The sequence below is a fragment of the Oreochromis aureus genome, linkage group 10 (assembly GCF_013358895.1).
Source record: "Oreochromis aureus strain Israel breed Guangdong linkage group 10, ZZ_aureus, whole genome shotgun sequence".
Classification (NCBI taxonomy): Eukaryota; Metazoa; Chordata; class Actinopteri; order Cichliformes; family Cichlidae; genus Oreochromis; species Oreochromis aureus.
Window position 1 is genome coordinate 8847718 of NC_052951.1, and position 26488 is coordinate 8874205.

The 26488-nt window shown below is 39.7% G+C and overlaps 2 protein-coding genes across 2 annotated transcripts; both read left to right on the plus strand.

Moving 5' to 3' along the window:
* The first annotated feature begins 384 nt into the window (after window positions 1-384).
* On the plus strand, window positions 385-8475 carry glra4b (glycine receptor, alpha 4b). Its single transcript, XM_039618747.1, has 11 exons — window positions 385-493; window positions 580-607; window positions 1218-1344; window positions 4556-4779; window positions 5902-5984; window positions 6076-6213; window positions 6318-6532; window positions 7172-7333; window positions 7797-7808; window positions 7859-7951; window positions 8064-8475. The coding sequence occupies exons 1-11, from the start codon at window positions 385-387 to the stop codon at window positions 8325-8327; spliced, it is 1455 nt and encodes a 484-aa protein (XP_039474681.1). The 3' UTR covers window positions 8328-8475.
* Window positions 8476-12865: 4390 nt separating this feature from the next.
* On the plus strand, window positions 12866-22608 carry nufip2 (nuclear FMR1 interacting protein 2). The gene is made up of 4 exons (XM_031730664.2): window positions 12866-13254; window positions 14864-16546; window positions 18125-18157; window positions 18730-22608. The coding sequence occupies exons 1-4, from the start codon at window positions 13107-13109 to the stop codon at window positions 18780-18782; spliced, it is 1917 nt and encodes a 638-aa protein (XP_031586524.2). The 5' UTR covers window positions 12866-13106; the 3' UTR covers window positions 18783-22608.
* Window positions 22609-26488: the final 3880 nt, after the last annotated feature.

The window sequence follows — 26488 nt, forward strand, 5'->3', positions numbered from 1 at the left end:
TTTGCACTTCTTTAACAAAGAAGCTGCCGACACAGCTTTTCTCTTTAAGTGGAAAGAAACATGCATTAAATATTTTGTAATCTATAATTAAAAAGCAACAGTTCCATTAGGTAAAAATACCCAATTAAATTTGCAAGATTTGAGAAACAGACCTTAAAAAAAAAGTAATTCATGGATATTGTTCTTTTATTCAGAAAGCCTGCAATTTTATTCACAGCAGGACACCTTTAACCACAAAATGCATGTAATGTCCAAACTTAAATTTTAGCTTCTAACCCAAATTAAAAACAAAATGCAATTAGAAGCTAGACATTAAATTAATATTTATGTCAGTGAAGCTGGAATCACAACTGCCCCATCACCAGGTCTGTGCAGTGTAAGGAGATGAAGTTCCCCAGCAGGGCAGTCAAGCCGCCCTCTCCCTCTGACTTTTTGGACAAACTGATGGGACGCACATCTGGCTATGATGCTCGCATCAGACCAAATTTCAAAGGTAACCACACTCCCACATGCAAATACTGCTCTATTGGAAAAGGTGTGAGAAAGCGTGCTGCTCAATTTGCATAACAATCTGTGCAGTGAAGTGGCACAAATCCTTCACAGATGGGTCAGAGGCAAGAGATGCTGCAAGCTACGATGTCTCCATGCAAAAGTCTTCCTCTTTTTTTCCTCCTCATGTGTTGTTACGGTTTCTGTGTTGTCCCACACCCTAAGGTGATGGTATCTTTTCACAGACATCTCTTTCACATCGTTTTTATTTGACAGAAATGTGCGGTCAGCCTTGCGTGTTACCCCAAAGGCCCTTTCCAGTCCAATCTTGTGAAACTGGCAGAGTCTCTCTCACATAGTTCTTGCACCGCCTCTAGGGTCAAATTTCATATATATTTCATACTTGCTCCACATCCTTGTCGGTGCATTGTGGATAAATCTCTGCTGATTATCTATAAACATACCAATGTAAGTAAAACTGAATCAATAAATAATTGCCTCTTCGGAAATGACTCACTGAAATATTTAAAGTTCCAATGGTCGTCCATCGAATGATGGACTACGCTAATGGAAGCGTACTGGAAATGACAACACAATTTCAGGCTTGTTATTGTGGATAAATCTTTATCAGAACACGGCATGGCATATTATGAAGGGAAAAAGCAAATGTTGTGGTACAGGAATCCCCTGCTCTTCATCAGCTTTAATATTTGATGTGTTCCTTTTAGAAAACCACCATCAGTGGTATTTAAGGAAGCAGTGTTACTAAGATGTGTCCTCCTGTCAGGTTCTCCTGTCAACGTGACCTGTAACATCTTCATCAACAGCTTTGGATCCATCACTGAAACAACTATGGTGAGAAAACATCTGTTTTAAATTTATCTGCTCTTTTTCGAAGGTGCCATTGTACAACATGCATTTCAATGACTTAAAAAAATGGATGTGCAACTTCAAATTTCTCGAATCCCCTCGAGTTCAAAAGTATACATACAGGCTCACTTCAACTCACATACTCACTTAAATCTTTTAAAAAGTGGTGCTGAAGGTTCTAAAACGTCTTATAAGTTGACAAGGCCAAGGCCTATTAACTTCTTATTAGTGAAGTTAATAGACAGTTAATTGACAGTACTCATTAGACTGACCAGTACTCAGAACAATAGGAACGTCCAAGGAAGCCAATGAAGATCAGACAAGGAGAACTGTAGATTCTCCTTTTTGAACCTATTTATTTTTTATTTATAGAACTGATGATTGTTTGATCATCAGAGGGTGCTGGCCAAGAAAGAAGTCAATGCTCCACAATCAATGCCTTCATGCTCGAGTGAAATTTGCAGTTGCTCCGATGGACAAGCCAAATGTTTTTATGGTCAGGCAAGACTGAGCTGTTTGGCCACAATGACAGGAGGAGTAAAGGTGAGGCTTTTAAACCTGAGAGCGCTGTACCAGCTAAGAAGTATGGTGGTGGTAGCATCATGTTCTGGGGCTGTTTTACCCTCAGTGGTACTGATAGATTGAACAGTGGCTGGATTAACGAAGGAGGAGGACTACCTCTAAATTCTTTAACTCAACTAAACAGACAAAAATTGGACATAACTTAATGTTCCAATGCAACAATCCAAAACATGCATCAAAACTGGTTTTGTAAAGGATAAAGCAAGATGAAACTTCTGGAATGGCCCTCCCAAAACCCTGAACTACATTTAAAATCCAGGTCTGTGACAGACAATTTAAATGAACATTACTAATTCTGCCAAGAAGAGGGCTCAAATATTCAAAATTATGTCAAAAACTTGTATATGCATTCTGACTTTGAGATTCATTTACTGCGATGTCCACTCCTGGTATGATTGTGATTGACACACACCTGAATGATCCAGACCAGCAAACTTCCAAAACTTCTGCTTTTATAGAGCTTGCTGATGATCAAATAATAAAGTGCATTTTTCTTTAATTTAGTATATTAGTGTGAATACAATAACAATGTGTGCATATAGGGGTGTATGCTTATGCTGTGTTCACAACTCTTCACTTTGTAGATTTAATGGTAACGCTAAAACAATTGCACAGTAACTAAAATTTTAAACTGTGCAAATAAGTGCCACTTTGAGTATTCACACTAATATACATTGCCATAACCTTACAGACATCAAATTTAGCTGTAGAGCATAATAAGTGGCTGCTCTCTATGTGTGTATAGCTTGCCATTTGTATGACTGTGACTGAACTCCTTTGGGCTTTACCTCCTTTATCTCTTTATTTTTGTCACATATACTGTTACAGTGGTGGATGTTCATAATAAATACAGCCAAAGTTTCTAATAATGACATTGTATGTGCTGGTAATCCCAGTGAGGTAAAGGGCTAAGGCTTCAGACTGCTCTAAACAGACTCTATTAAACAGGCGATGGACCGAGGGTCTCCACCAAGGCCCGTATAAGACAAATAAGGATTATTTTGATTTATGATTCATGCAAAGCAATGGTAGTAAAAATCCAAGAATATAAATATATAGTTGGAGGTGAGCATAATAGGTCCTCTTTAAAAATGTCACTTTGACTAAAGACTCGAGGAACGCCTATGAATAGCTGAGCTTTTATGGGAGTGTCTGTAGCTAACATTTGTAGCCACTTTCACTGTAATAATGTTCAATATAAATTTGCATCATTGCCTCTGAGTTAGAAGTCGTAGCTCATATTAATCCCTTCTTATACTCACAGATCATGTGAATAATGTACTGGAAACTGTATTCACATCCTTTAATTCAGTCAAAGCAGTTATACTACAGCTTAGAGATACACTACTACAACTTTAAGGTCCAGTATTCAGTATTTTGCTTCATAAACATGTGCATGAATTAGCATAAAATAAGTCAGTCAGTATCACAATCAATCTGTATAACATTTTGTAATATGATAACTGGCACTAATCTTACTCTGACTGATGACTGAAGCTGCCAGTTAAAGCCAGCACCAAAACAAATGGAAAACCAATAGCACAGAACAATAGTTCCTGTGTCAAAATTTATTTTATTTATAGAGGAACAATTATGCTTCTTTCCAGCTCCAACTTAATAACTTAGTTAAATAAGTCTGCATGACTCAGAGTTGAAAATAATCCTTGTTAACTTACACTGGACCTTGGTTTCAGCCCCTCGGTTTATCTCCGGTCTGAAACAAGCAGTTGTAGCTCCTCTGTGTCAAGTCAGTTTGGTTGCCTCTCGCAAACCAAACAGCAGGCGAGTGGGGCTTCTGTGCTCACTGCCTGAGATGTGAGCCTGGGATGACTTTCTACAGAGCCAAGAGTAGAAAATCTGTCTGAAAACAAGTGTTTAAAACTGCCTGAAGCCCCGGGCTCACTGGTGAGCCAAAAAGCACTGACCTCATTATTTGATATGAGCATCCACGACTTTAATAGCAGTTGGAGAGCAGAGCTGGTTAAAGCTCATTTATGAGATGCATCAGACACTTTACTGTTTATTCATCTGAAGCTTCTTTTTTTTGTTTGGCTCCTCTCCCACTCTTGGTGGAGGCCAGGTTTCATGACGCCCAAACATACTGTCATTAGATTATGACTGTTTAGTTGCTCTAAACACCATCTTGTAAGTGCCTAACATAGTGTCAGCAAAGATCTTCTCGTGTGTCTTTCTCTGTCGAAATAAGCAGCCATCCTTAATTTACAAGGCCTCTGGAGAATGTCTGGGGTTGGTCATGTTTGTTGATTAATTCACGTTTAGAGCCTGGAGAATTTGTGCATTTTGTAAAATACTAAAGGAGAGAGACATCAAATTTTAATTGATGAAATTGTAAGTGGAGTTTGCTGTTGTTCAGGTTATGGGAGCACTCAGGCCTGTTTGTCACCATTTGTCCCCTACCCAAACACACACAGACACACAGTCACGCCTGCCTGCTTAGAGGATGGTTCTTCTCGTTACTTTTGCCCTCTCGCTAAAATTAGATGCATGAACATATGCAGCATACTTGCATGCATATGCAATATGCATATATACATTTTTTCATCATTTATAAGTTTAGCGCAGTTTTTAATTACGTGTTGCCTCCATAATTTAGGACTATCGGCTCAATGTATTTCTAAGGCAGCAGTGGAATGACCCTCGACTAGCATATAAGGAGTACCCTGATGACTCTCTGGACTTGGACCCCTCAATGTTGGACTCCATTTGGAAACCTGACTTATTCTTTGCAAATGAAAAGGGAGCAAACTTTCACGAGGTTACAACAGACAACAAACTGCTGCGGATCTTCCAGAATGGAAATGTCCTCTACAGCATCAGGTGAGCCATTTTATGTGGGGTTTTTTTTGGGGGGGGGGTTAAGTGTTAATAGTACTTCAGCTATCAAACACATTCCCATAAATACTTTGATGGGTAGCTCGGTGAATATAAACTCTATTGGAAGTACTGTAAACATCCAAGTGTATGGACTGCTACATATTTGTTTCACTCCAGTTCAGTTCAGTTGTAATTGTACTGTCCAGCATGCAATGTGAACAAGTTCTTGTTAAGCAGCTACTGCAGGCTAAAGAGGAATCAGGTCAGTAATGTGCTGCTAAAGCGCTGGTGAATCGTAGCATAATGGTAAAGAGTTATAAATAGAAAGAAAAAAGAAACATTAGTTTTAGTAATTAAGATAAACAGGAACAAAATCCTTAACCCTGGAAATCTTTTTTTTTTTTTAAAGTCAGTTATATTATTTATGGCCCCACTCACTCACTTGGGGATAACCACAGTGTCTGTGGATGACAATAAACCAGGGTCATTTATGTTCCTCCTTTCTGCAATATTGCTCATTTGTGTGAGAGGCTTTGCTTTGTGAGTGCAGGAGGGGAAAAATAGAGAAATGGGTCAGTGAAACGAACAGCATAATACATCACAATTCAACAAAGAAAGCTGTGACAGCTAAAGAACATCTGTGTGTTATCTATAAAGCCAACACCTGTACTACATAATGGAATGCTTTTTAATCTGGATCTTTATGTTCTGTAACTGGGGCACATCCCTATTTTTTCTTTTTTCCTTTTTTAAACTGATGGTGGTGATGTGTGTGTGTCTCAGCCCATTTTTATATCAAGCCCACCATAAAGGCTGACATGATGTCTGTCAGCACCTGTCAGTGCTTTCTGCAGCCTGTACAGGGGGCAGTGAAATAGAAAAATGGAAGGGAGGACAGGTGCCGGAGAGGTTTGAGCTGCTTGATATGACCACTGATTCAAAGAGTTTAAAAAAAAAAGGGGGGGGGGGGGTTGAGTGACACCTGAGTAAGAAATAGCCAGTACTGTGGAGTTCACAGGTGGTCGTTAGCTAAGTCCCCCATTCGCCTTTTTCCCTATGGGATAAGGTTCAAGGGTAGCACCTTTTCATGTCATGTACTATTATGCTGCTGCTTCTGTTTTCCAGACTGACACTCACGCTTTCCTGTCCCATGGATTTGAAAAACTTCCCCATGGACAGCCAGACGTGCACCATGCAGCTTGAAAGCTGTGAGTTCATCTTCTTAGGCAGGCTAAGAAAACATTACATACAGGTTTTGACATAAAACTGCGTACTGTACACTTTCTCTTTCGCCTCTAGTTGGTTACACCATGAATGACCTGATTTTTGAATGGCTGGATGTGGGAGCAGTGCAGGTTGCTGATGATCTAATGCTCCCTCAGTTTGTGCTAAAAGAGGAGAAAGGTCTTGGTTACTGCACCAAGCACTACAACACAGGTACAGGACATATGACGACCAACTGTCCTACGTTCTAAGTACACACTGTCCATCACCTTCTAATAAGACTTTCAGTTTGCACCTCTGCCTCCTCCTGTCGTCAGGTAAATTCACCTGCATTGAGGTCAAATTCTACCTAGAGCGCCAAATGGGCTACTACCTGATCCAGATGTACATACCGAGCCTGCTGACTGTCATCCTGTCTTGGGTGTCATTCTGGATCAACATGGATGCAGCTCCCGCAAGGGTGGGACTGGGAATCACTACTGTGCTCACCATGACAACACAGAGCTCTGGCTCCAGGGCCTCCCTGCCAAAGGTCAGAAGCAAATTTCAGCAAGTTATCTGCTGTTTACTAAAAAGATAAAGTCAGCATGGAGATACAGAGGGGTTGTATGATTCCAAGAAAGTCAAATCAGATAAAATAGATTTAACAAGAGAATTTTTCTAGCACCCAAATTTCAGTTTCTAATTGGACTACTCATCCTCACATTCATATTTAGCTTCACCAGTCAGCTTAGCATGCATTTCATTGGGCTGTGGGATAATTTTAACTTTTTCTAAGTGAATGGTATAATCAGTTTAATAAAAAAAAATGTTATGTGTTTAACATGAATATTATAAATGGAAATAATTAAATAATATAAAAATACAATAATATATCATCTTTCTTCACTCAGTCCAAAAGGAACCCCTTGCTGACCACATCCCAATGCTGAAGAACTACCTTAATAATGCACATTAACGCAATTGAATAATAGTACTATTCCAGTTGTATTTAAAAAAAAAAAGAAATCAGTGGCTTATACTTGTTGCAAACTATTTTTGCTATGTTGACAGGCTTTATTAGTATTTTCTTTTGTGTATATGTACTGGAGGCTTCATTCAGCTGAGCTGGTGTTAAACTTCTTTCTGATTCTGATATTAATTGAGACAGTTGATTGTTATGGTTATGCAGGTATCCTATGTCAAAGCCATAGACATCTGGATGGCGGTGTGTCTTCTGTTTGTGTTTGCTGCACTACTGGAGTATGCAGCCGTCAACTTTGTTTCACGCCAGCACAAGGAGTTTTTCAGAATGAAAAAGAAACTCAAAGAGCAGCAGCAGAGAACTGTAAGTGCAGCCCACCCACTCAGGCCCTCGGGCAGCTGTCACCTGCTATTCCCTGTGCCCAGCTCTGCACGAGCTGCTACTCAGCTGCATGCTGCACTCCAGTCAGGAAAAGCACACAGCACTGACCTGTGATTAATTCAAGTCATCACCTTATTCTACTGCTGGCTGAGTGTTCTCAACATCATGGATATCATGAGAAAGGGAAGAATAAGGAAGACAAATTAGGATAAATTACCCTTAAACTAGATGAGGCTCTTCTTTTGGCCAGCTCTTCACATTTTTGAGAAATTTGGCCTTCATTAAGTTAAGGAAAAGCAATGTGACAGCAGCTGAAGGGCTCTTTATACCTTTTATAATATTTATACCTCAGTACACCCGACATCTGCTTCGATCTGCAGTGCAATACAATGCATGTGGCCTGACACCTATGCAGTAGCGCAAAGTTGTGCCAGTTTTGCAAACTGTTCAGTCAGTGCAGTCTGTTTGACAATTAAATAATTGTGCTGGCTTTCCCCCCACACTCACCCGCAGGGGACCGGTGACAGTAAGGTGAAAGGAAACAACATGTCAGGGAACAATGCTCCCCATGGGAATGCATCCCAGCAGTGCAGTGCCTGTGCCAGGGTATGTACTGTTGCCTTGCTCACCAGCCAATTGCTGGCTCCAAAAAAACAAAAAACAAAACAGTTTAGCTTAGTGATTTGCAGTGAGCCTGTGCTGTGTCTTTGTCTTCCAGGAGGAGGAGCTGGCACAGCAGGGTTTTCTGCTCCAGAGTATTGGACTTGCACTGTCCTCTCAGGAAATGGATGCAACACCCGTTTTTGCTGATCTACCTCCTGGTTTGGGTTTCTATGAGATACGGAGGCGTTTTGTGGATCGGGCCAAAAAGATTGATACCATCTCCCGGGCTGTTTTTCCCATGAGCTTCCTCATGTTTAATGTCCTTTACTGGGTTACCTATAAAGTTCTACGACATGAAGACGTCCAAGGAATACTGTGACAGACTGAGGACCATGAACACGTTGGCTACTTCCTTCACTGAGTCCTCAGTTGAGTCATGCAAGATGTATTTTGACTGCATGTTCAGTGCAACTGAGCAATTCTGTGACCTGGAAGAGTCCAGAGGTTTCTTTACATTTTGAATAACAAAATGCACTTTTTATTAGCACTTATGCATTTTCACATTAGGTTATTGTGTGCATTTACAGTTCCATCAAGTCAAAGTTTTATAAAGGAAAATCTGTGCGTGCAGTTGCTGTAGCCTCACATGTACTCAGACTGCACCTTTATGTTTTTTACTGTGCACTAATTTTACAGATGCCACAGTGGGCATTGTGCAAAAACACGTGTCTGCAGCATAATTGAAAACATGTACTTGTTATTCACCGTAACTATGATTTAAAGGAATCAAAAGAATCTGATTGCAGGCTGCAAAAATTATGGAATATGAATATATATGATATTAGATTTCCTGCTGAAGGAGATCAATCTGTAATAAAGACTTGAATATCCTGTTTGAGAAATATGTTTGCTTGAAAAATACTTTGATCTCTTTGAATTAGTAATATTCATCTCAACCATCTGAATCTTTAGTTTCATATCTGCATACTGGCCAGATATTAATATTATAAATATTTTATCAGGAACAAGAGTAACATTATGTAAATACAATTAAAGTAAGAAATATAGCATTATTATAAACTAACAACTTCCAGAGAGCACTGTACTATTCCAAATAGTTTCTATTCATACAGTATTAAACACAGAGAAATAATCATTAACTACATTGAGGAAGTAATGTTTCAGTTTTTCAGAATCTGGCTTATTTGGTTGTCGGAATAGCTTTTTAAGCTGCACACATTTATTAACCAGTACTGAGTTCTCCTAAGGGCTTGCAGAAAGTGTGTTATACTGGTGTTTAACAAAGCCCACCTAAATTACACAGTAGGAGTAGACTCTGTCTCTTCTTATCGAATAATCTCTGGAACACATTGTTGGTACATCTAAAATAAATACAGTTCGAAAAGTAGCGCAAAACCTTCACTCTTGACCCCATGAGAGGAGCTAGGGGTGACCATAGCCACATCGGAACAAAGTCTGACCACCCAACACAACCAATGGTGATGCATTAGAGCGCTACGCAAATACTACTATTTTACTAGAAGAACATTTTATGTGGGACAATTTCTCGATAGTGTATTTTTACAGTACTCATTTAAATTTAAATTGTTTCTAAACTTAAACAATTCCAGATCTGGCTTACAGTGAATGCAAAGCATAAAGATCCTCTGCAATCCTAATATACCTCGATGGTCTCAGCTTTGTCATCATATTAGAAATGGTCTGTTTCTGCCACCGTTTTGCCCCCAGGGATCCAGTCCCTAATTTTGTTGCTATTGTTAGGGTCCACGTTCCCCTTTAAAAAGGAGGGTCCGCTTAAATCAATAGAAACTTGTTCTGAGCAATCACTTTTATTCTGTGATGACGTATTTCTTTCCTGATGGGGAGTGTTGTCTTACAGGATGACAACACATCCATCCATAGGGCACAAACAGTCACTGAAGGGGTTGATGAACATCCACAGTAATGGGAATTGTATGCTGTGGTGCTTTGCATTCCCTCATTTTGAACCATCAGGGCTCAACACCAGCCATCATCCAAACACCTAATGAGGGTCTATTATCCCCACTGTACAGTTCTAGAGACTTTGAGAATCAATGCCAAGGCACAGTGAAGCTGTTCTGATGGGACACTGTGCTCCATGTCCCATCGCTGTTGTTTCTCACCTGTCTGCAATTTAATGTGTATTCTAAAGTTATTATAGTGTTACCTGTCACTGTTTAATGACAGCTGCAAAAAGTTTGGTTCATTCAGACAACATTCAATTAAGCTGAATGTTTGCTTAATAGATCTGACATTTTATTTCAAAGACTTTCTCCAGAGAAACTATCAGAATTATCTCACAAATGCTAAACTGCATTTCATTACATTTGTCCTCCATCTGATGCCTGAGTCAGTCTTCATTATGCTTGCAAATGATAAATAAGCCATGAAATAAATACCTTTTGAGCAATAACTTGCTCAGTACATCATATGAATTTGGTTCTTAAGGTATTGCTAGGTAAGCATTTCTGAGTGATTAGTCTGTGAAGGTTCTAAGTCATCCAGGTCATCGTAGTCAAAGGAATTTGCAAAGAAAAGCGTCTGGACTTCTTTAAGTTGCTTGAAGACGTTTCACCTCTCATCCAAGAAGCTTCTTCAGTTCTAAGGTCAAATGGCCGAGAGTCCCAGATTTAAACCCAGTGGGAGTATCCCCCCAAAGAGGGACAAAGGACCCCCTGGTGATCCTCTAATCACATGAGCCAAGGTGTGAAAGCGGGTGTGGGACCTAATCAGCCAGGGTTTCGGGATGAGCTCATTGAAACGTCTTCAAGCAACTTAAAGAAGTCCAGACGCTTTTCTTTGCAAATTCCTTTGACTGAGTGATTAGTCCATCACATGGTTTTAGCTTTTTATAAAATCAAGTTATCACATGAATTATTCATTTTAAAAAGTAAAAAAAGAGCAAACATCAGCACTGAGACTGTGTGAAACCAGGGTGACCTCTTTTTTTTTCTCCTAAATAGTGTCAAAGATAAGAGGATCCTTGACACTGTACTGTATTTGTGTTTGTGCGAATCAGCTACCCTCACCACGATGAATCCAGAATCAATGTTCATTTCAGTCATTTTCTTCTACTATATTATACTCACCCTTGGATAACTACACTTACATGCCTGAGTTTAGCTTAAACAAGGGACAGCCACCACAATTTCTTGCCTTTGTTTTGAATGAAAATTTGTCTTTCTTTTTAGAGCTAGAATAATAATAATGGATTGCATTTATATAGCGCTTTTTGGGGCCCTCAAAGCGCTTTACATTTCCACTATTCATTCACACACTGGTGGAGGCAAGCTACAGTTGTAGCCACAGCTGTCCTGGGGCAGGCTGACAGAAGCGAGACTGCCATGTCGTGCCATCGGCCCCTCTGGCCATCACTAGTAGGCGAAGTGTCTTGCCCAAGGACACAACAACCGAGACTGTCCAAGCCGGGGCTCGAACCGGCAACCTGCCAACTCTTTGAGCCACGATCGCCCCAACGTACATTATTTAGGCCCAGTATTGTGTCCTATGGGGTATTTACCCAAATACTATGCCAAAGTTTAATTTTAATGTATGCACTTCTACATTACTCATGTAATTGTATGAAAAGCTACTTCTTCTACAACACTGTATTTTAGTGTTTGTACTCTGGGGTTCACTCTAATTGTTTAAAGCACACAGATTAATATAAAACACATATGATGCTATGTTGTTAAAGAATTAGCTACCCAGAAGTATATTAAGTAAAAACAATATACACACTGATTAATAAGTAACTATGACTCAATAATGTGTATTATCACAGAAAAGGCCCGTTTTTACACTGGGTATTTCAAGTACATACTGATGCTACTTTTTAAGTAAGATTTTAAATCCCAAAATTAGATTCAGAGGTAAAGGATTTTGCAACACTATGCAAAATACCTAGTAAATACCAAATAATATTCACACTCTTACAGTGTCACTATTCCTGCTATATTATTTTTTAGGTATGTTGGGGCTCAGCATTGTGACAAGGGCCTGAAAAATAATGCACAAGCCAATTTAACGACTCACGGTTTCACAGTAGAACATTGCACTCTAAGAAGATGATCAATGTTCTTCACTTCCCCAACAAAACAGTCTCTATGGCTTTGTATTTTTTTAGTCACAAGAGGGTGCTGTTGGTCCGTTAAAGTCCTGCATAAGCAATGTTGCACTGTGCCGACCCCAGTGTGCACAAAAGTAAAGCACATAAACCTTCTTTTTTACACTGTGTGTCAGTCGAGAATGAATAATGAATTAGCTTATATGTTATATGCACATATAGTAACAGGGAAGCAAATCGGTTTCTCTACACTTTAATAGCAACTTTCATAAGATTTAAATGTACCATATATATATATATGTAGAGAGAGAGAGAGAGATAGATAGATATATATATAATTGTATATGTGTGTGTGTGTGTGTGTGTGCGCGCGCGTATGTATAAGGGCGATGCCAAATATGGGAAGCACTAAATAGATGTTACTTTTTCTAATGCCTCCTAACCCTAGTATACATTGACTTCGTGCTTCGTTGCACCAACTACCCAATTGATATTATTTATTTCTGTGCATACGCAAGGATTATTAGAGTAATTTTGTTGCTTGTTCAGAAAACAGGAACAATGTTCTGTACTGATTAAACACTCACAAATGCATTGCTAATAAATTTGCAATGAGTCTGTTTTTTCCATTTTGGGAGAGGGGTTGGTCTCGCCATCACCAACATGTGTCCACTGGCTTGAGACGTGGCAGCGCCTCCGGTCATGTGATTTTTGTTCGCACACGAACCCCACCCCGGTATCGCCCACCCCAAAAGATTTGTTTTAATATCGCTCCTTCGTTATTCTACTGTCAGTTATCCGATTAAATACAAGCACTGACAGAAAAAAAAAAGTGTTGAGAAATATTCCCCTGCATAACTCAGCACAAATAACTAGACATGGATTTGAGTGGTGGCGGTGACCACCCAAAACAGAGCCATTTTTAGACGTTTACTGCTGACGTTTACAGAGGCTTCAAATAGCTTCCGTTTTACTCTGGTAGTGATTGGACTGTCCTGTACTTGAGTGAGCTAACATACTGGTTGAACAAGTCCGACATTCTTCACTTCAATGGAGGAACAGCCCAAAGACCGGGCACAAGACAGGCAATACCATCACCACGGAGACGACAGGCACTCTTTTCAGCAGCCAACTTGTCTAAAAAATGATCAGAGCCACTTCCAGTGCCAGCATCAGGAAACGCAGACGAAGAAAACAGGTTGGGCCATCCCGAAAAGTTAGCTAATGCTTGCTAGCCTTGGTCAGCTAATGTCAGTGAGCTGACTAGCTTTTGCTAACTAATGTGAACTAAATCGCAATTGAGGACTTAGCCTGCTAGCTAGCTATTGGTTCATATTATATATGGTTCCTTGAGATAATTTGGTAAATGTTTCAGCTGGTGAAAAGCTTGGCCCTTTTTGACGGATAGCCGGACGAGGAGCTCACCGTTATGTTAGCAAGTTCGCTAGCTGACGTTGCGTGACAGTTGTCGCTGTGGTTGTTTGACACATCGGGGATTGACCTTGTGCGCCGGTTTCGCCAACCATTTTTCTTTTGCAAATGCATCGTAATCATCTCAAGGAACCCCTGCCATGTTGCCATGTGTTCTTAGCGCATTATTTGATAGGAGTGCACGGCAAGTTGTCCTCAACAATAGTCAAAGCTGTGTCTTTTTGTTCGGCATGCTCATGTCCAGCTTAGGAAAACCGAGCCGGCTCCACTGGAATGTTCTGAGCTGCCATTTCCTGTCAGCCATGTTAGACTATCACTGCTGGCTAATGCTGTAGTTCCACAGCTAGTTAGAAATTGTTGTACAGGAAACATACTTTGCTGTTTTGGCATGTCTCTGCTGTCATTTTGGCTGCTGTGGTTGTTGTTGTTGGTGCTGATAGGGCACGACAGTTCCTGGGCGTGTTGGTGGCAACCGAGCCGCTGGTTAGTTGACATTAGCTAAAGCTAGCCATCACTGACAGGCCTGTTGCGTGTTGTCCAGTCAATGTGAAGCCAGGCAACAACTGGACAATGTCTTGTTTTGTGGCGCTGAGCTGACACTGTGAGCATCGTCCTTAGGAGACTATATGCACTCGTATGATTGCTAGTGAGTAAGAACCGGCCTCCGTGTAAGAGAGGAGAGACCGTATAGAATCCATTGGGTGCTGCGCTCACAGACATTGAGGCAGCACCACTGTGAATGAAAAGTCCTACGTTGACACAGCAATTCCCATGCGTCTGTGCAGTGCACGGGCCTGTTAATAGTTTATTGCTCCTCTGCGTGTGCCATAAATGCTGTTGTGAGCGATCCTTGCAGACCTTGCAACAACTTGTGTCTGATGTCGAATATTCTCTGGGGTGGGGGAAGCTAAGCAAGAGTCCTTTACGTTGTTGACAGTTGTGAAGCATATCTAATTTCTATAACTTGTTACATATAGTGAGCTCTCAGCTTATCTTGGAAGATTGTTAGGAAGTTTAATTTCACGCAGCACTATAAGAATAATTATAAACCCAATAAGGAGATCAGTCATGTTCTCCATGGGTGTGGTTTACATGTAATACTAGAGAAACATTTAAAAGTTTAATGTGCATCTTTTTTACGTGGGTTTGTTTAGGTTAAGAGTTGCATACATGTGAGTCACTTTTTTGCTATTGCGATAGCATGCGTGCACGCACACACAAAAAATCTATAAAATCCTTGTAGTTTCTCCAAGTTTGAAACAGATTATTTGACACAGACTTTCTGTAAATGTAGTAGTTGTGGAGGTTTTCTGCCAGGTGAAGGGTGGTGGATGTTCCCTAATTTCAGTATGAACTGATTTTGTTTCCCCTTTCAGGCAATAAAAAAGTAAGCATCAGTGACGAGGAGGGAGAGAAGAATCCACATCTGTCTAATGCCGTTGGCATGTCGCATCCACCTAGCATCAGTGCTAACAGACATACAATTAATACAAATGCAAAGCCCAAATCCACGCAAAAGCTGTGCACGACTGTTCCAAAAATAAGCATCAAAGGACTGGACCATAAGAAGAGTATGGACTTAAAAAATAACAAGGAGAAGGTGCAGGATTTGAGTCACCATGAGGGCCCGCCTTTGGATAAGAAGGACTCCGTATTACTTCAAAATGGCGTCGTAAACTGTGGCTTAATTACAAATGGCTATTCTAGCAAGGACAATGACGGTAGTAGTTCGGAAGGTGGATATACTACTCCGAAGAAACGCAAGACCAGATGTAACAATACAAAGAACACTGATAATGTGATAAGAGAAAAGGAGAGAGACATGCAGCAGGGCCACACTACAGAGGAGCTGGGGGCTTTGAATCTAGAGACAAATGAGAAAGGAATGACCTCCAGACTCGATGGATTTAGAGCCACCCAGAAAGTAGAAACTCAGTCGACAGCCAAACGGGCTGTTGTATCAGAGGCTTCAGTGGGTGAATCTCAGAGGAAAAACTCTGATGGTAAAACGGTTGGCACCTTTGGTAAAAAAACTGAGGAAAGACACAAAGGCAAGCTTTCTTCACCTTCAAAAGAGGACTCGTGGACTTTGTTCAAGCCTCCGCCAGTATTTCCTGTGGACAATAGCAGTGCTAAAATTGTTCCCAAGATCAGTTATGCAAGTAAAGTAAAAGAGAACCTCAACAAAGTAGCTCAAGGTGGAGGAGAGGCACTGCCTCCTCCTGTCAGACTGTCACAGGTCCCTATGTCTGCTATGAAAACGATCACCTCAGCTAGTTTTACTAATGGTCCTGTTTCTGGAAATGGAAACGGTTGCCCGTCAGTGGGTACCTTCTTAGCTCCTGCTGCTAGTAGTATTCCATCAGCCCAGTCTATCCTAAGTGGCGACAATGTAGCATCTCCTTTGGAAAGTAACTGTAGCTCCACAACTAGTCCTGTAGATGGAGAGGCATATGAGCTTAGAAAGTGTACTCTTTTAATTTACCCTTTAAATATGCAACCTGTACTCCCTAGCGCTCGTCACCTTGACCCACCGGCGGCTCAGACAAATCAGAAAGCCCTGGGAGATATCTTCCAGAATCAGTGGGGGCTTTCCTTCATTAATGAGCCCAACTTGGGCCCAGAAGGCGGAAATGGGCCGGTGCCCGGAGAGGACAAAACTACTGTGGTCACATCTAATAGCGAGTGTCAAGCTGTTGCAGCCAAGATTGCCCAGCCTTGCTTTGACATTAGCCCATCATTGTTAGAGCCTGGGCCTTTGGTTCAAGACCCTGAGAAAAGGACTTGTACCCCTTGCATTGTGTCCAATGCTTGTCCTCCTGCTTATGGGATGAGTGAGGAGGAGAACAAGCTGCAGCCATGTGGCAAGGAAAAGACACAAGGTGCAGGTACTGCTGTGTTGGCCCCCAGTAAAGACAACGGTGCTAAACCTGCGCAGGGTCAGCTAACCACTTTATTATTTGGCTCATCTAAAGAACAGGTCCTCTCTAAAGACATTAGCACGAGGTGTAGCTGGGGGTCCTTTGACGTTAAAGCTGCTGTCACTTATCACACTAAAGGTAAGTTTCACTCTCTGCTCTATCAAAAACATTAACCCAATAACCAGATTTGAATTCTTAGGGCTACATTGAGTGTTTAAAAAAAAAAAAAAAAAAGTGTATTTTTCTCTTGTATTTCTTTAAGGTTTTGCTTACCTTGTTTGATATAATAGCAGCTGTTTTACAGTTTATTTCTGCATCATGCTGCTTTCTAAATGGTCTTGCTATGTGTGTTCAGGTTTTGGACCAAAATTATTTCTGAAATGTTGCTCAAATGCTCATCTGGGTGGTGATTCGATTCTTTTCAAAATAAAAATGTGTTGGTGTGGACTTAGCCTAAGATTCTGTTTTGGCACCACCTGTTCTGACTGTTAAAATTAGTGTAGCAGTTAACCTCAGCAAAAGTGCTTCAGCACACAGTCTGAGTAACTGTAGACAGCTTCTGATTTTTGCCTCACAGTTCTACCAAAGAAATGAACTAAGTCAGCCATAGATGACTTCATTTGAAATTTGACTTGATTCTTTGCTAAGGTGAAAATGAATATTTGCAGCTCACCAACCAAAATATCTTATCCATATTAAAAACGTTATTACCTGCCAGAAATGGCTTTTTGATAGGGTAAATGGTAGTTGTAGAGCAGTTTCGTTGCCTTTGAAAAAGTTGCTACAAAGACGGGACCAGGTCTGTGAGCACTCGGTCAGTTGCTGTTCTTAAAGTGACTTTGTGTTAAGGCGGTGATAAAACCGCAATAAGGTGGAGTTGGTCTGCTATCCGTTTGCAGTTGAATAGGGTTAAGTTAACAATGACATGCAGTCGGTTTGATAACATGAAGATTAACTGTGATAAAATGATGAAATTCACAATTTGGTTTCCATCTGTTGTTGTCTGCATACAAGAAGTTAACATTAACATTAGTTGCATTCAGAGTCCAGTCAGAGCTTATAGATTTAAAAAAGAAATTCATCCACAAATGGCGATCGAGTCCCCACAGGATGGCAATTGTAACTGGAAAATGACATAGGTGTTCAGCAACCTTGCTTTTATATAAGAATATAACCAGAATATAATATAATATAACCAGAACCACAACAACTCTTGCAAAGAGACGTGAAGCAGACTACTGACTTTGACAGTATGTTACAATCAATCTATCAGTCTCTATTTATAAATTGGATGACAGTTTGTTATAAACCTTTACCAGTACGTCTGAGAGTGATTGCAGGCTGTGATTGTTTGTACACAAGTTGCCAATCCCCTTCCAGTCAACACAGTCAACCTTTGGTTAAACGGTTAGTCACCGCAAATGCTTGCAGTTAATCACCAACAGCAAAAAAAATTTCAGTGTCAGTTGTTGAAATGTACGGGGCTTTTTTTTTTTTCTTTTGCAGTGGTCATTTAAGGGTTCTCACGATTGCTGTTCGATATGTAAAAGTATAATTTTGTGTAAAAGCATTAAGCATGAGAACCTAAATGCAGATTTTGTCAACTATGTAAAACAATAACTTGTAAAATGTTTACATATTTGTTTTTTTTTTTGTGTTTTTTTTTAAAGAATGTTTCATGATGAGCTAATGTGTGTTTTTGTTTCCTTTCATCAGAAATGGAATCCGTTTTCAACTTGCAAAAACAAGGTACAAAGATCCTGTCTTAAATATATGTGTTGGCAATGTTTTCCAAGCAAGGAATGGCTGTAGAACCTCTGGAACAACTCAGATCAGTCTTAAAATGGATTGAGTTCATTTCACCCATAGTTTTCTATAATGAAAAAAAACACACAAAAAAAGAAAAAACCTTCAAATATAAATTTATTTGAAAGCCATCGTTTGAAACTTGCAATTAAGCTCCAGAATACACTATGTCTGTCAGGGGTAATAATAAGAAAGGTGATTTTTATTTTTATTTTTTTGTACCACTACTAAGTGCTTCAGAAAGAAAATAATCATATATATTGACGAGATAAGAAAAAATAATGGGATAAAACACGGCAGTGTTATCACACATTTATGAAATCCTTTGTGCTAGCTGAGACACTGAAATGACCAGCATGGTGACATTAACCTAAGTAAATGCCGAGGCACATTAGGGGTTAAGTCCTTAATTTTCCTCAGAGCAAGGCCATTTAATGCTTTAAGAAATGATGCATAACATTTTAAAATAAACACAGAATCCTTGATCACCCTAACTCATCTCCTCTCTCCTATAGATCCAAAAAGGGTAGTAATTTACGGCGAGACCAAGGATGGACCTGATCAGTGAGGTAGATGGCCTACAGTACTTACCTTCTTCTCTTCTGGGTGCTGCAGTTATCTACCTTGGAAATCACAAATCCTGTCGGATAGAAGTGACAACTGTGAAAACATTTGATAGTTTAGCATGACAGATTTTCCATGGAATCTCGGGTGGAATAACGGACTTCTCTGGGGGCATCAAAATGAACACGCGCTCTGGATGGACGTTAAAAAGGAGCTGATTGGTGCCTCTGCAACATTACGAATGGACACTTTGGGCTGCGATCGTTGTTTGTCTCATGGCTCTTTAGGGATAATGTTTGGGAGTTCATCAAAAGGAAGGTGTTCTGGACTGCACCTCCCTAAGCCTTTATCCTGTTGACCTGTGGCAGCCGTCAGTCTGACTACAGCATGCCTCGGTCATGTTTTCTTTTACACATTCACGAGTTTCATTGTAGATATGTTAGACGTTATACATGCACATCTGTGTGCAAGCTTGAATTCATCATGAATGAAAGGAGAAAACACTCTGCAAAGGATTCTTTGGGGGGGGGGGGGGTCTATGGGGTCCCACTTAACTCAAAGTTAAATGGGAGCTTATAGGTGAAGCCCCATCCAGGAAGGGAGTCTTGTCTTAAATCAGTAAGGGAAAATTTAATTGCCCACGTTTTCTTTTTGTGTCGTTTCGTCTAACCTAACATGAGTGTTATCTGCACTGCAGTATGACCCCAGAGCACAGGTACAAAAGTGCCCAGTTTGAAGGAAAGCCACCCCCTTTATTTCACTGTTTATTTGGTGTGCTAAAGAGTCAAAAATACGGTCTCCGTTAAATTCATCCTGAAGCTTTTCATACATTTCAGATTATTAGTAGGTTGTCACCGGCTGTTCTTAAACTGAGGTTCGTTATATGTTCTATTAAATGAACTGTGAGTTGGGGAATAAGCTTGGTGACAAACTGTTAGGTAAAATAAAAGAAGGAGAAAAAAGAGACATTGCTTCCACAAAGGTCTTCTGCATTTTGTGCTTTTTGTTCAGCAGTAAGATTCAGGATGTCAATACAGATTATTTTGCCTGTATTTCTGTTCAGTTCCTCTTGTCGAAGGAACCTGTTCTACATTTTTACAATGTACTTTTTTGTTTTGTTTCTTCTTTTGACTCAGAATTTGGTCTTTACTTTTCTGCCTTGTACGGCATCGTGTTTCTTGCATGTTTACTGGTGGAAACGCACGAGTTGGAGGTCACTGTTCATCGGCATACAAAGATAACAGTAACAGAACAATTGCAATACTAATCTTAGTTCCCTAAGTAGACACTTTGTCAAACTGTTCAAATGTGAAGATTAGTTAAATACTATTATGTTTTACTGTGGATAACCTATTACGTTTGCAAACCAGTGTGCAATAACACCGTGTGGTCCATACATGTGTGTTGGGAGGGGTTGCGAGGGTTATGTAGAGCTACAACGTCATCAGCCAAGATGCTCAGTGTGGCCCGCAGTGCAGTTCAAAATGTTTAAGGGTGTTCAGTTTGTTGCACGACTTCTAAATTCGATGGTGGGATATGTGTATATTTTTAAAATTATTCTAAAGGCTCATGTTGTAAGATCTAACTAAGTCTAGGGAGCCCAAATCTGCTAGCTGACCAGCTGTGACGTCAATTTTTTTTATTTTTTTTATTTTTTATTTTTTTTCACCATCAGCAAATCAAGATCAGTTTACTCAACAAAGCAACTGTCCAGGTTTTTCTCTAGAAGCTCTGATTTGGCTAATGTGTGGATTATTAGCACTTTATGTAAACTAATTGCTTTTATCTTATGATTAATAGACGAAATCTGTGTGTACTGACGAGAAATCCTCCTTGAAAGAATGGCTCTGGGCTGTTACTTTTCAGAAAAAAAAAAGCCGCTGAATATACAGAATTATTAAATGTAACTCAGGTAGTGTTGATAAAGCCATGACTGTGTTTAATATTGTTTCTTGCCAAACGGCCCCCGTCACGCAAACGTTCTCATTGGAAAGATTGAATTTAAGTCTGATTTATATAAAGTATCATATGTTGTGACAACACACCAAAAATTTAATACTTTGAGAAAAAAATTGTCATGGCGTGTGAGGTGCTGTCATTAATCGTTTTGGGATCTAAAATTGTTGTTTCTTTTCTTTTTAAGCACAGTGCTGCACGGGCTCTTTTCCATGTATCCTGGACTGTAACCTTGTAATCTCTGCCGGTTCATTTTCTCCCTTATGTGTTCATAGTGAAGCACCTCTTTGATTTATTAATGCTGAACATCAGCGGTGTTTCTACGGGGGTACACATATGAGCTTTCAAGTACACTTCTTTCCACTGTGTCCTGATTAGGCGGCGGTGCAGCTCGTGCACGGAGAGGGGAAGTCATAACAGCAGCCATGTTTTTGTACAAGTTGTCTTGACATTTAACTTCCATGTCTAATCGCAGTCGGCTCTCTGGTATTTAAAAAGCTTTGTTTTGGCTTCCATTGTACACTATTTGATGGATGAGCGTATCAGCAGACGCTGCCCTCTGAACGAGAACGCTCGTGTCAGACGTGGTCAATGAGGAAGCGAGGGTAATTGAGGAGGTATAAGCGCTTATATTTTTGTTGTTCTGTGCTTGTGGAAAATTGACACTTAATCTGGCATCAAGTTACAAGAAACACTGCAGTTTAATTTCTTGCAATAGCCCATAATCTATTTGCGGGGGGGACGAGGGACACAATCAGGTTACCGTATGGTTAATATTCAGGCTGAAAGGATTATCAGTGCACAGCTATAGGCTTCTAAATGTAAAGCAGGGTGATCAGAATAACTAGTACGTGATCTTACTGTAGTATTATGATGAAAACACTATTTTCTCATGTGTGGGTGTTTGTTTGTTTGTTTGTTTGTTTGTTTGTTTGTTTTTTGTTTTGTGGTGTTGTTTTTTTGTGGGGGGGGGGTTTTGTGTTTGGTGGTTTTTTGTTTTTTTTTTTTGCTAGAGTAGTCCTGGTAGAGGGAAATCAGAGATTCTCCTTTGCTCCCACCCTGAGGCCCCTCTTTTTCAAGCACTTAATACAGCGACAAGGCTATATTGAATATGCATATATTGAGAGAGAAATAATTATTCAGCATTGTAGCCTGCAAACCAAAAACAGGTTCTTGAAGCAGAGTAGGTGGTTAATCAGTGGTTTGTTTGTTGTTTTTTTGTTTTTTTTGGGTGGTGGTGGGAGTGAGTGACTGTTGGTGTGGTGAGAAAGAAAAGCCTGATCATGTGGAGTTTAAATTTCCACCCCCTCAGGATGTGCAATCACCTCAAGGATGCTTCCAGGTTGTGAGTGGCAAGTTTGTTTGTTTGGTGCGCGCATAGCGAGTTCTTCCTATTATATGCAAGTTCCTCTTATATTTCAAAAAAGTCCCTCGTTTCATGTTCAGGTGCCTGTGTTATAAAGAAAAACTTTTACAGCAATTTTGATTGTTTCAAATCTGCTTCCAGTGTATATTTGTGCCATTTTCTTTCTTTCTTTTGTTTTGTTGTTGTTGTTTTTGTTTGTTTTTTTGTTTGTTTGTTTTTTTGGAACATTTGCAACGCTGTTCAAGTATTTTTTCCGGCTATTCCTAATTGTTCTTCTTTTAAACAATGTGGATGCCACTGAAGGCGAGGAGCATTTCAGGCGTCCTGTAGGTTGTGTTCACAGGTGCGACCTAAAGCCAAATCTCACACGGGCACGGGGGACGGATCTCTGCTCGCTGGTGTATACTCCAGTCCGTTGTCAAGTTGATGTCTGAACGTAGCACATAATTAATTTGAAATTATTTAACAAGTTTAATCTTTTAATGTGTTTAAAAAAAAAAAAAAAAAATAAAAAATAAAAAAAAAGTTTTATTTGAGTTATAATTTATCCATAGATGCACAAGTAGGATGTGACTAAAAGAAATAATTAAGAAAATCACAATGTCTCATTTTTTTGATGAGTGCTAGATGTTTAGTTAGTAAGGCTGATGTAGACCTACTACTTTTTGTTTATTTTTATTTTTTTAAATCCCAATGTCAAGATATTTGCCCTCAATGTTTTTTTTTTTGGTTTTTTTTTGTTTTTTTTTTTCCCCTCTCATCCAATTTTATACAAATTTCCTTAATGCTTCAGATAGTTCTGATGGAGTGATGAGCATTGAAAACACTGCATCCAGAGTTCCTCTTGATTATATTTTTATTTGTCGTGTTGTTGATCATGTTGTGAGGTGGGGGGGGGGCGGGGTGAGGTGTTTTTTAAAGTGCAGTTCAGCAGCTCTGAATCTGCTTTCGCCAAAGGTACACTACTCAGATATTCAGCTACTGAATGACAAATGCACAGACAGACAGAGAGGGTGGTTGATGGAGATGAGAAGTCACTACTGTAGCAGCTGAATGTCACTTTGAGCGCGTTGACTTATGGTGTGTGTGGGGCGGGTGGGGGGGGGGATTCTTAAAACAAATACCGGAAGTGCTGCTTCATCATCCAGTAATCAGTCATCTGTAACGGGAAATGCTGGACTTGGTGTTTGTGCTTGACTTAAAAACTGTCCCTCCTTTAAACTGTCATTGCCTCTTGGAAGTGTTTTAAATTTACATAGGGCTTTTTGTTTTGTTTAATTTAATTTTTTTTTTTTTTTTTAATTTCAGTGACACCTGAGAGGTAGTTACAATGGGAGTAAACAAGGGCGACACATGTCCTTTTAAAGGATTCAGTCATAAGAGATGATATGATGTGCCGAGTCGTTCTCCTTTTCTTTGTCATCTCAAATGGCTGCTGCTTGTGTTCATGCATTATTTTATTTTTTTTTTCTGCTCCTCCTCTCATCGATTCTCCATCTCTTGCCCTTCTTAAAACACGAGGCAATGGCATTTCTTTCTCATGTCTTACAGGTTGGCATTTAAGTTTTTAAGTGAGCAGTCTGATTATTTAATTTGTTTTGTTTTTGAATTTAACAGAAGTGTCACATTAAAATGTTCTTTTTATTTTCAAAGCATGATAATAACCCTCAAATTCCAAACAATGTAATAGTCAATTTACAAAATAAAAAGAGAAAAAAAAAAAGAGAGGGAGAAAACTCCAGTGTTCACAATTTTAGTTTCCATTAAAATGTCAAATTTTCATGAAAGCAGTGTTTGTGTTTTCTGTTTTGGTTGCACACTGACACCGTGTTTCCTGTGACACATTAGCTCAACCTTGTGCTCTACTACAGACACGTTGCAAATCGTAAATCCCATTATCCCATTTAACCCACAGATAAGCTTCAAGGCTTCTGTTTGGTTCTTGTGGGTGTGAGGTTTTTTTGGGGGGGGGGCTAGGGCTAAATGTAAGCACAATTTTAAAGTAACAGAAGGGTTTTTCAAGAAAATGGGGTTTGGTCACTCTGAAAGACCCGGCCTTAAGAACAGTAATAAAGCAGGACTCATTTTATGACCTGTACGGTGTCAGCTTTTAAGCAGTGTTAGAATGGGACAAAGTGCAATTTGTGAACCTTGGACAATTTTTGTGCTGTTACACTTTATTTGCAGTTTTGATAGTTAAGTATTGAACCCTTGTTTTTCTTTTAAATTTTCTGTGGCACTGTCTCAACAAGGTGCTGAGATTTTGGTCCATATTGACATGACTGTGTCACAGGTTCATCGGCTTAAGTGTGCCATGAAAAGATCTTATACCGTTACTGACCCCAGCAGCCTGAACAAGGCAAGATGGATCGGTACGTGGCTTTTGTTTATGCCAAATTCTGACTCTGCATTCAGAAACTGAGACTCTTCAGACCAAGGAAGTTTGTTTTTAAAAAAAAAAAAAAAAATACAAAAAAAATCTTCTGTCCAGTTTTTATGAGCCTATGTGAATTGCAGCTTCAGTTTCCTGTTCTGATCGGATTGGCAACCAGTGTGGTCTTCTGCTGTCCACGTGCTCTTCTGCATACCTTGGTTGTAACAAATGGTTACTTGAGTTACTGTTGCCTTCCTATCTGATGCTCTGGGCTTTTTCCTCTAACCTATGATCAACAAAACATTGTTCCACATAGAACTGTTGCTCACTGGTTAGTTTCTTTTGGGACATTCTCTGTAAACTCTAGAGATCGTTCTGTGGGAAAATCCCTCAAACTTCAGCAGGCCGTCTAGATTGTCTCCGGCCTCTTTCTAAATGATTGGAGTTGCTGCAGTGTTGGTTGATTAGGTAGTTGTACTAACAAACAGTTGAACAGGTGTACTTAGCAGAGTGGCTGATTAGTGTATATGGTACTTTACTACATATTGGAAGGAAGTGATACATTTTCTGTTTGTAAGAATCCTATCCACTCTCATTTCTTCATATTTTGCTTGGGAAAACTGAAGTATTGTATAAAAGGCAAGTCCCTTTGTTAGTGCAGAAATAATGTATGTCTGCCAAACTGTGTCATCACTGGCATTTTTCATACATGCGGTTAAAAAATGTAAAATTCTGGAAGGTTGTTTGTTTTAAAGAGATCTATTGTTCAAGTCCATTGAGGAAAAAAAAAATAGGAGTCTAATTCCTTGGAAGCAAAATATAAAGAAAAGGGTGACTTTAGACTTTTGCGCAGTACTGCAGCTATGATATACACAAACAGAGCCCCAAAATGTTTTCCTGTATAATTTAATGAGGCCATAAGTTGCCTCACTCTGTCATATTAGTCAGAACTATTAGCTTGATTACTTGAGGGTTAAACTTTACCTCTTATTGTGTCAGAGACTTGCTGCAAATAAACTAGTACAGTACATATTGTAGGTGAAATTAGCTAAACCGCAGCTAAATGCAATAACGCAGTATGGTATAAATTACACTCACATGAACATTTCTGGTAACTTAACCTCACCAGTTTTTCACTTTTACTTAAAAGTCCTGCAGTAAGTAACATCAGTATATTGATATTGTTGTGTTATTCCTTTCCTCAAGTGAATGATGTGATTTTTTTTTTTAGTTTTTATTTTTTTGGTTCCCCAAACAGTCTTTCGGTGAAATGAAATCACATGGGTTTACACACATTGGCTGCTAGGAGCTATTTCAAATGTTCAACAGTGAATTTAAAAGTATGAGGAGTTATTCACTGGTTCCTCCTGTGTCTTTGTTTTCTTTCACTGGGATGGAAATGGGGTGTCACAGGGCAAAATGAAACCTAAGCCATGTGGACAAATGACACCAATAAATACGTCCTTGAACAGTACAAATAAAATATTTGAGAAGTCAGGGCTTTGGAGACAGGAAAACCTTCAAAAAAAAAAAAAAGAAAAAAAAAAAAGTTGTGCAACTTTGCAAAGTTATGTGGAACCATCTCTTCAGCTGCCAGCACCAGCTAAAGAAACTGCAAATCAAATGGGAAGTTTTCCAGGACACACAGACATCTGCTCTGCTTCTTCTGACAGCATATGTTAGAAACGCTTCCACTCACAGTGTGTCTCACAGTCACTCCCACAGTCGCTCTGTTTAGCAAGAACAGCATTAGTGGAAACCATGTGGTCTTAATGAGCTCAGCTTGATCAAAAGGTCTCTAGGTGCTGCTCCATCATCAACATCATCAACATCACCAGTGAGCAGGGCTGCCGATTGTTGTTCAAAGACGCCCCCTTGTGGGAGCAGGATTAGCACACACTGAGTCACACAAGCTGAGCTGCACAAGATGAGACGCTTATTTTAATCACCTCTTGATTTTATGAACAGAGGCCATGCACCTCAGCTTTTAGATTTTTTTTAACTATGTTTTTTT

Coding starts and splice junctions, on each gene's coding strand:
- glra4b (XM_039618747.1), top strand. CDS start 385: ATGAAGTTCCCCAGCAGGGCAGTCAAGCCGCCCTCTCCCTCTGACTTT. Junction 6,214..6,317: donor CACCAAGCACTACAACACAG/GTACAGGACATA, acceptor TCCTGTCGTCAG/GTAAATTCACCTGCATTGAG. Junction 7,952..8,063: donor AGTGCAGTGCCTGTGCCAGG/GTATGTACTGTT, acceptor TTTGTCTTCCAG/GAGGAGGAGCTGGCACAGCA.
- nufip2 (XM_031730664.2), top strand. CDS start 13,107: ATGGAGGAACAGCCCAAAGACCGGGCACAAGACAGGCAATACCATCAC. Junction 13,255..14,863: donor AACGCAGACGAAGAAAACAG/GTTGGGCCATCC, acceptor TTCCCCTTTCAG/GCAATAAAAAAGTAAGCATC. Junction 18,158..18,729: donor TTTCAACTTGCAAAAACAAG/GTACAAAGATCC, acceptor TCTCTCCTATAG/ATCCAAAAAGGGTAGTAATT.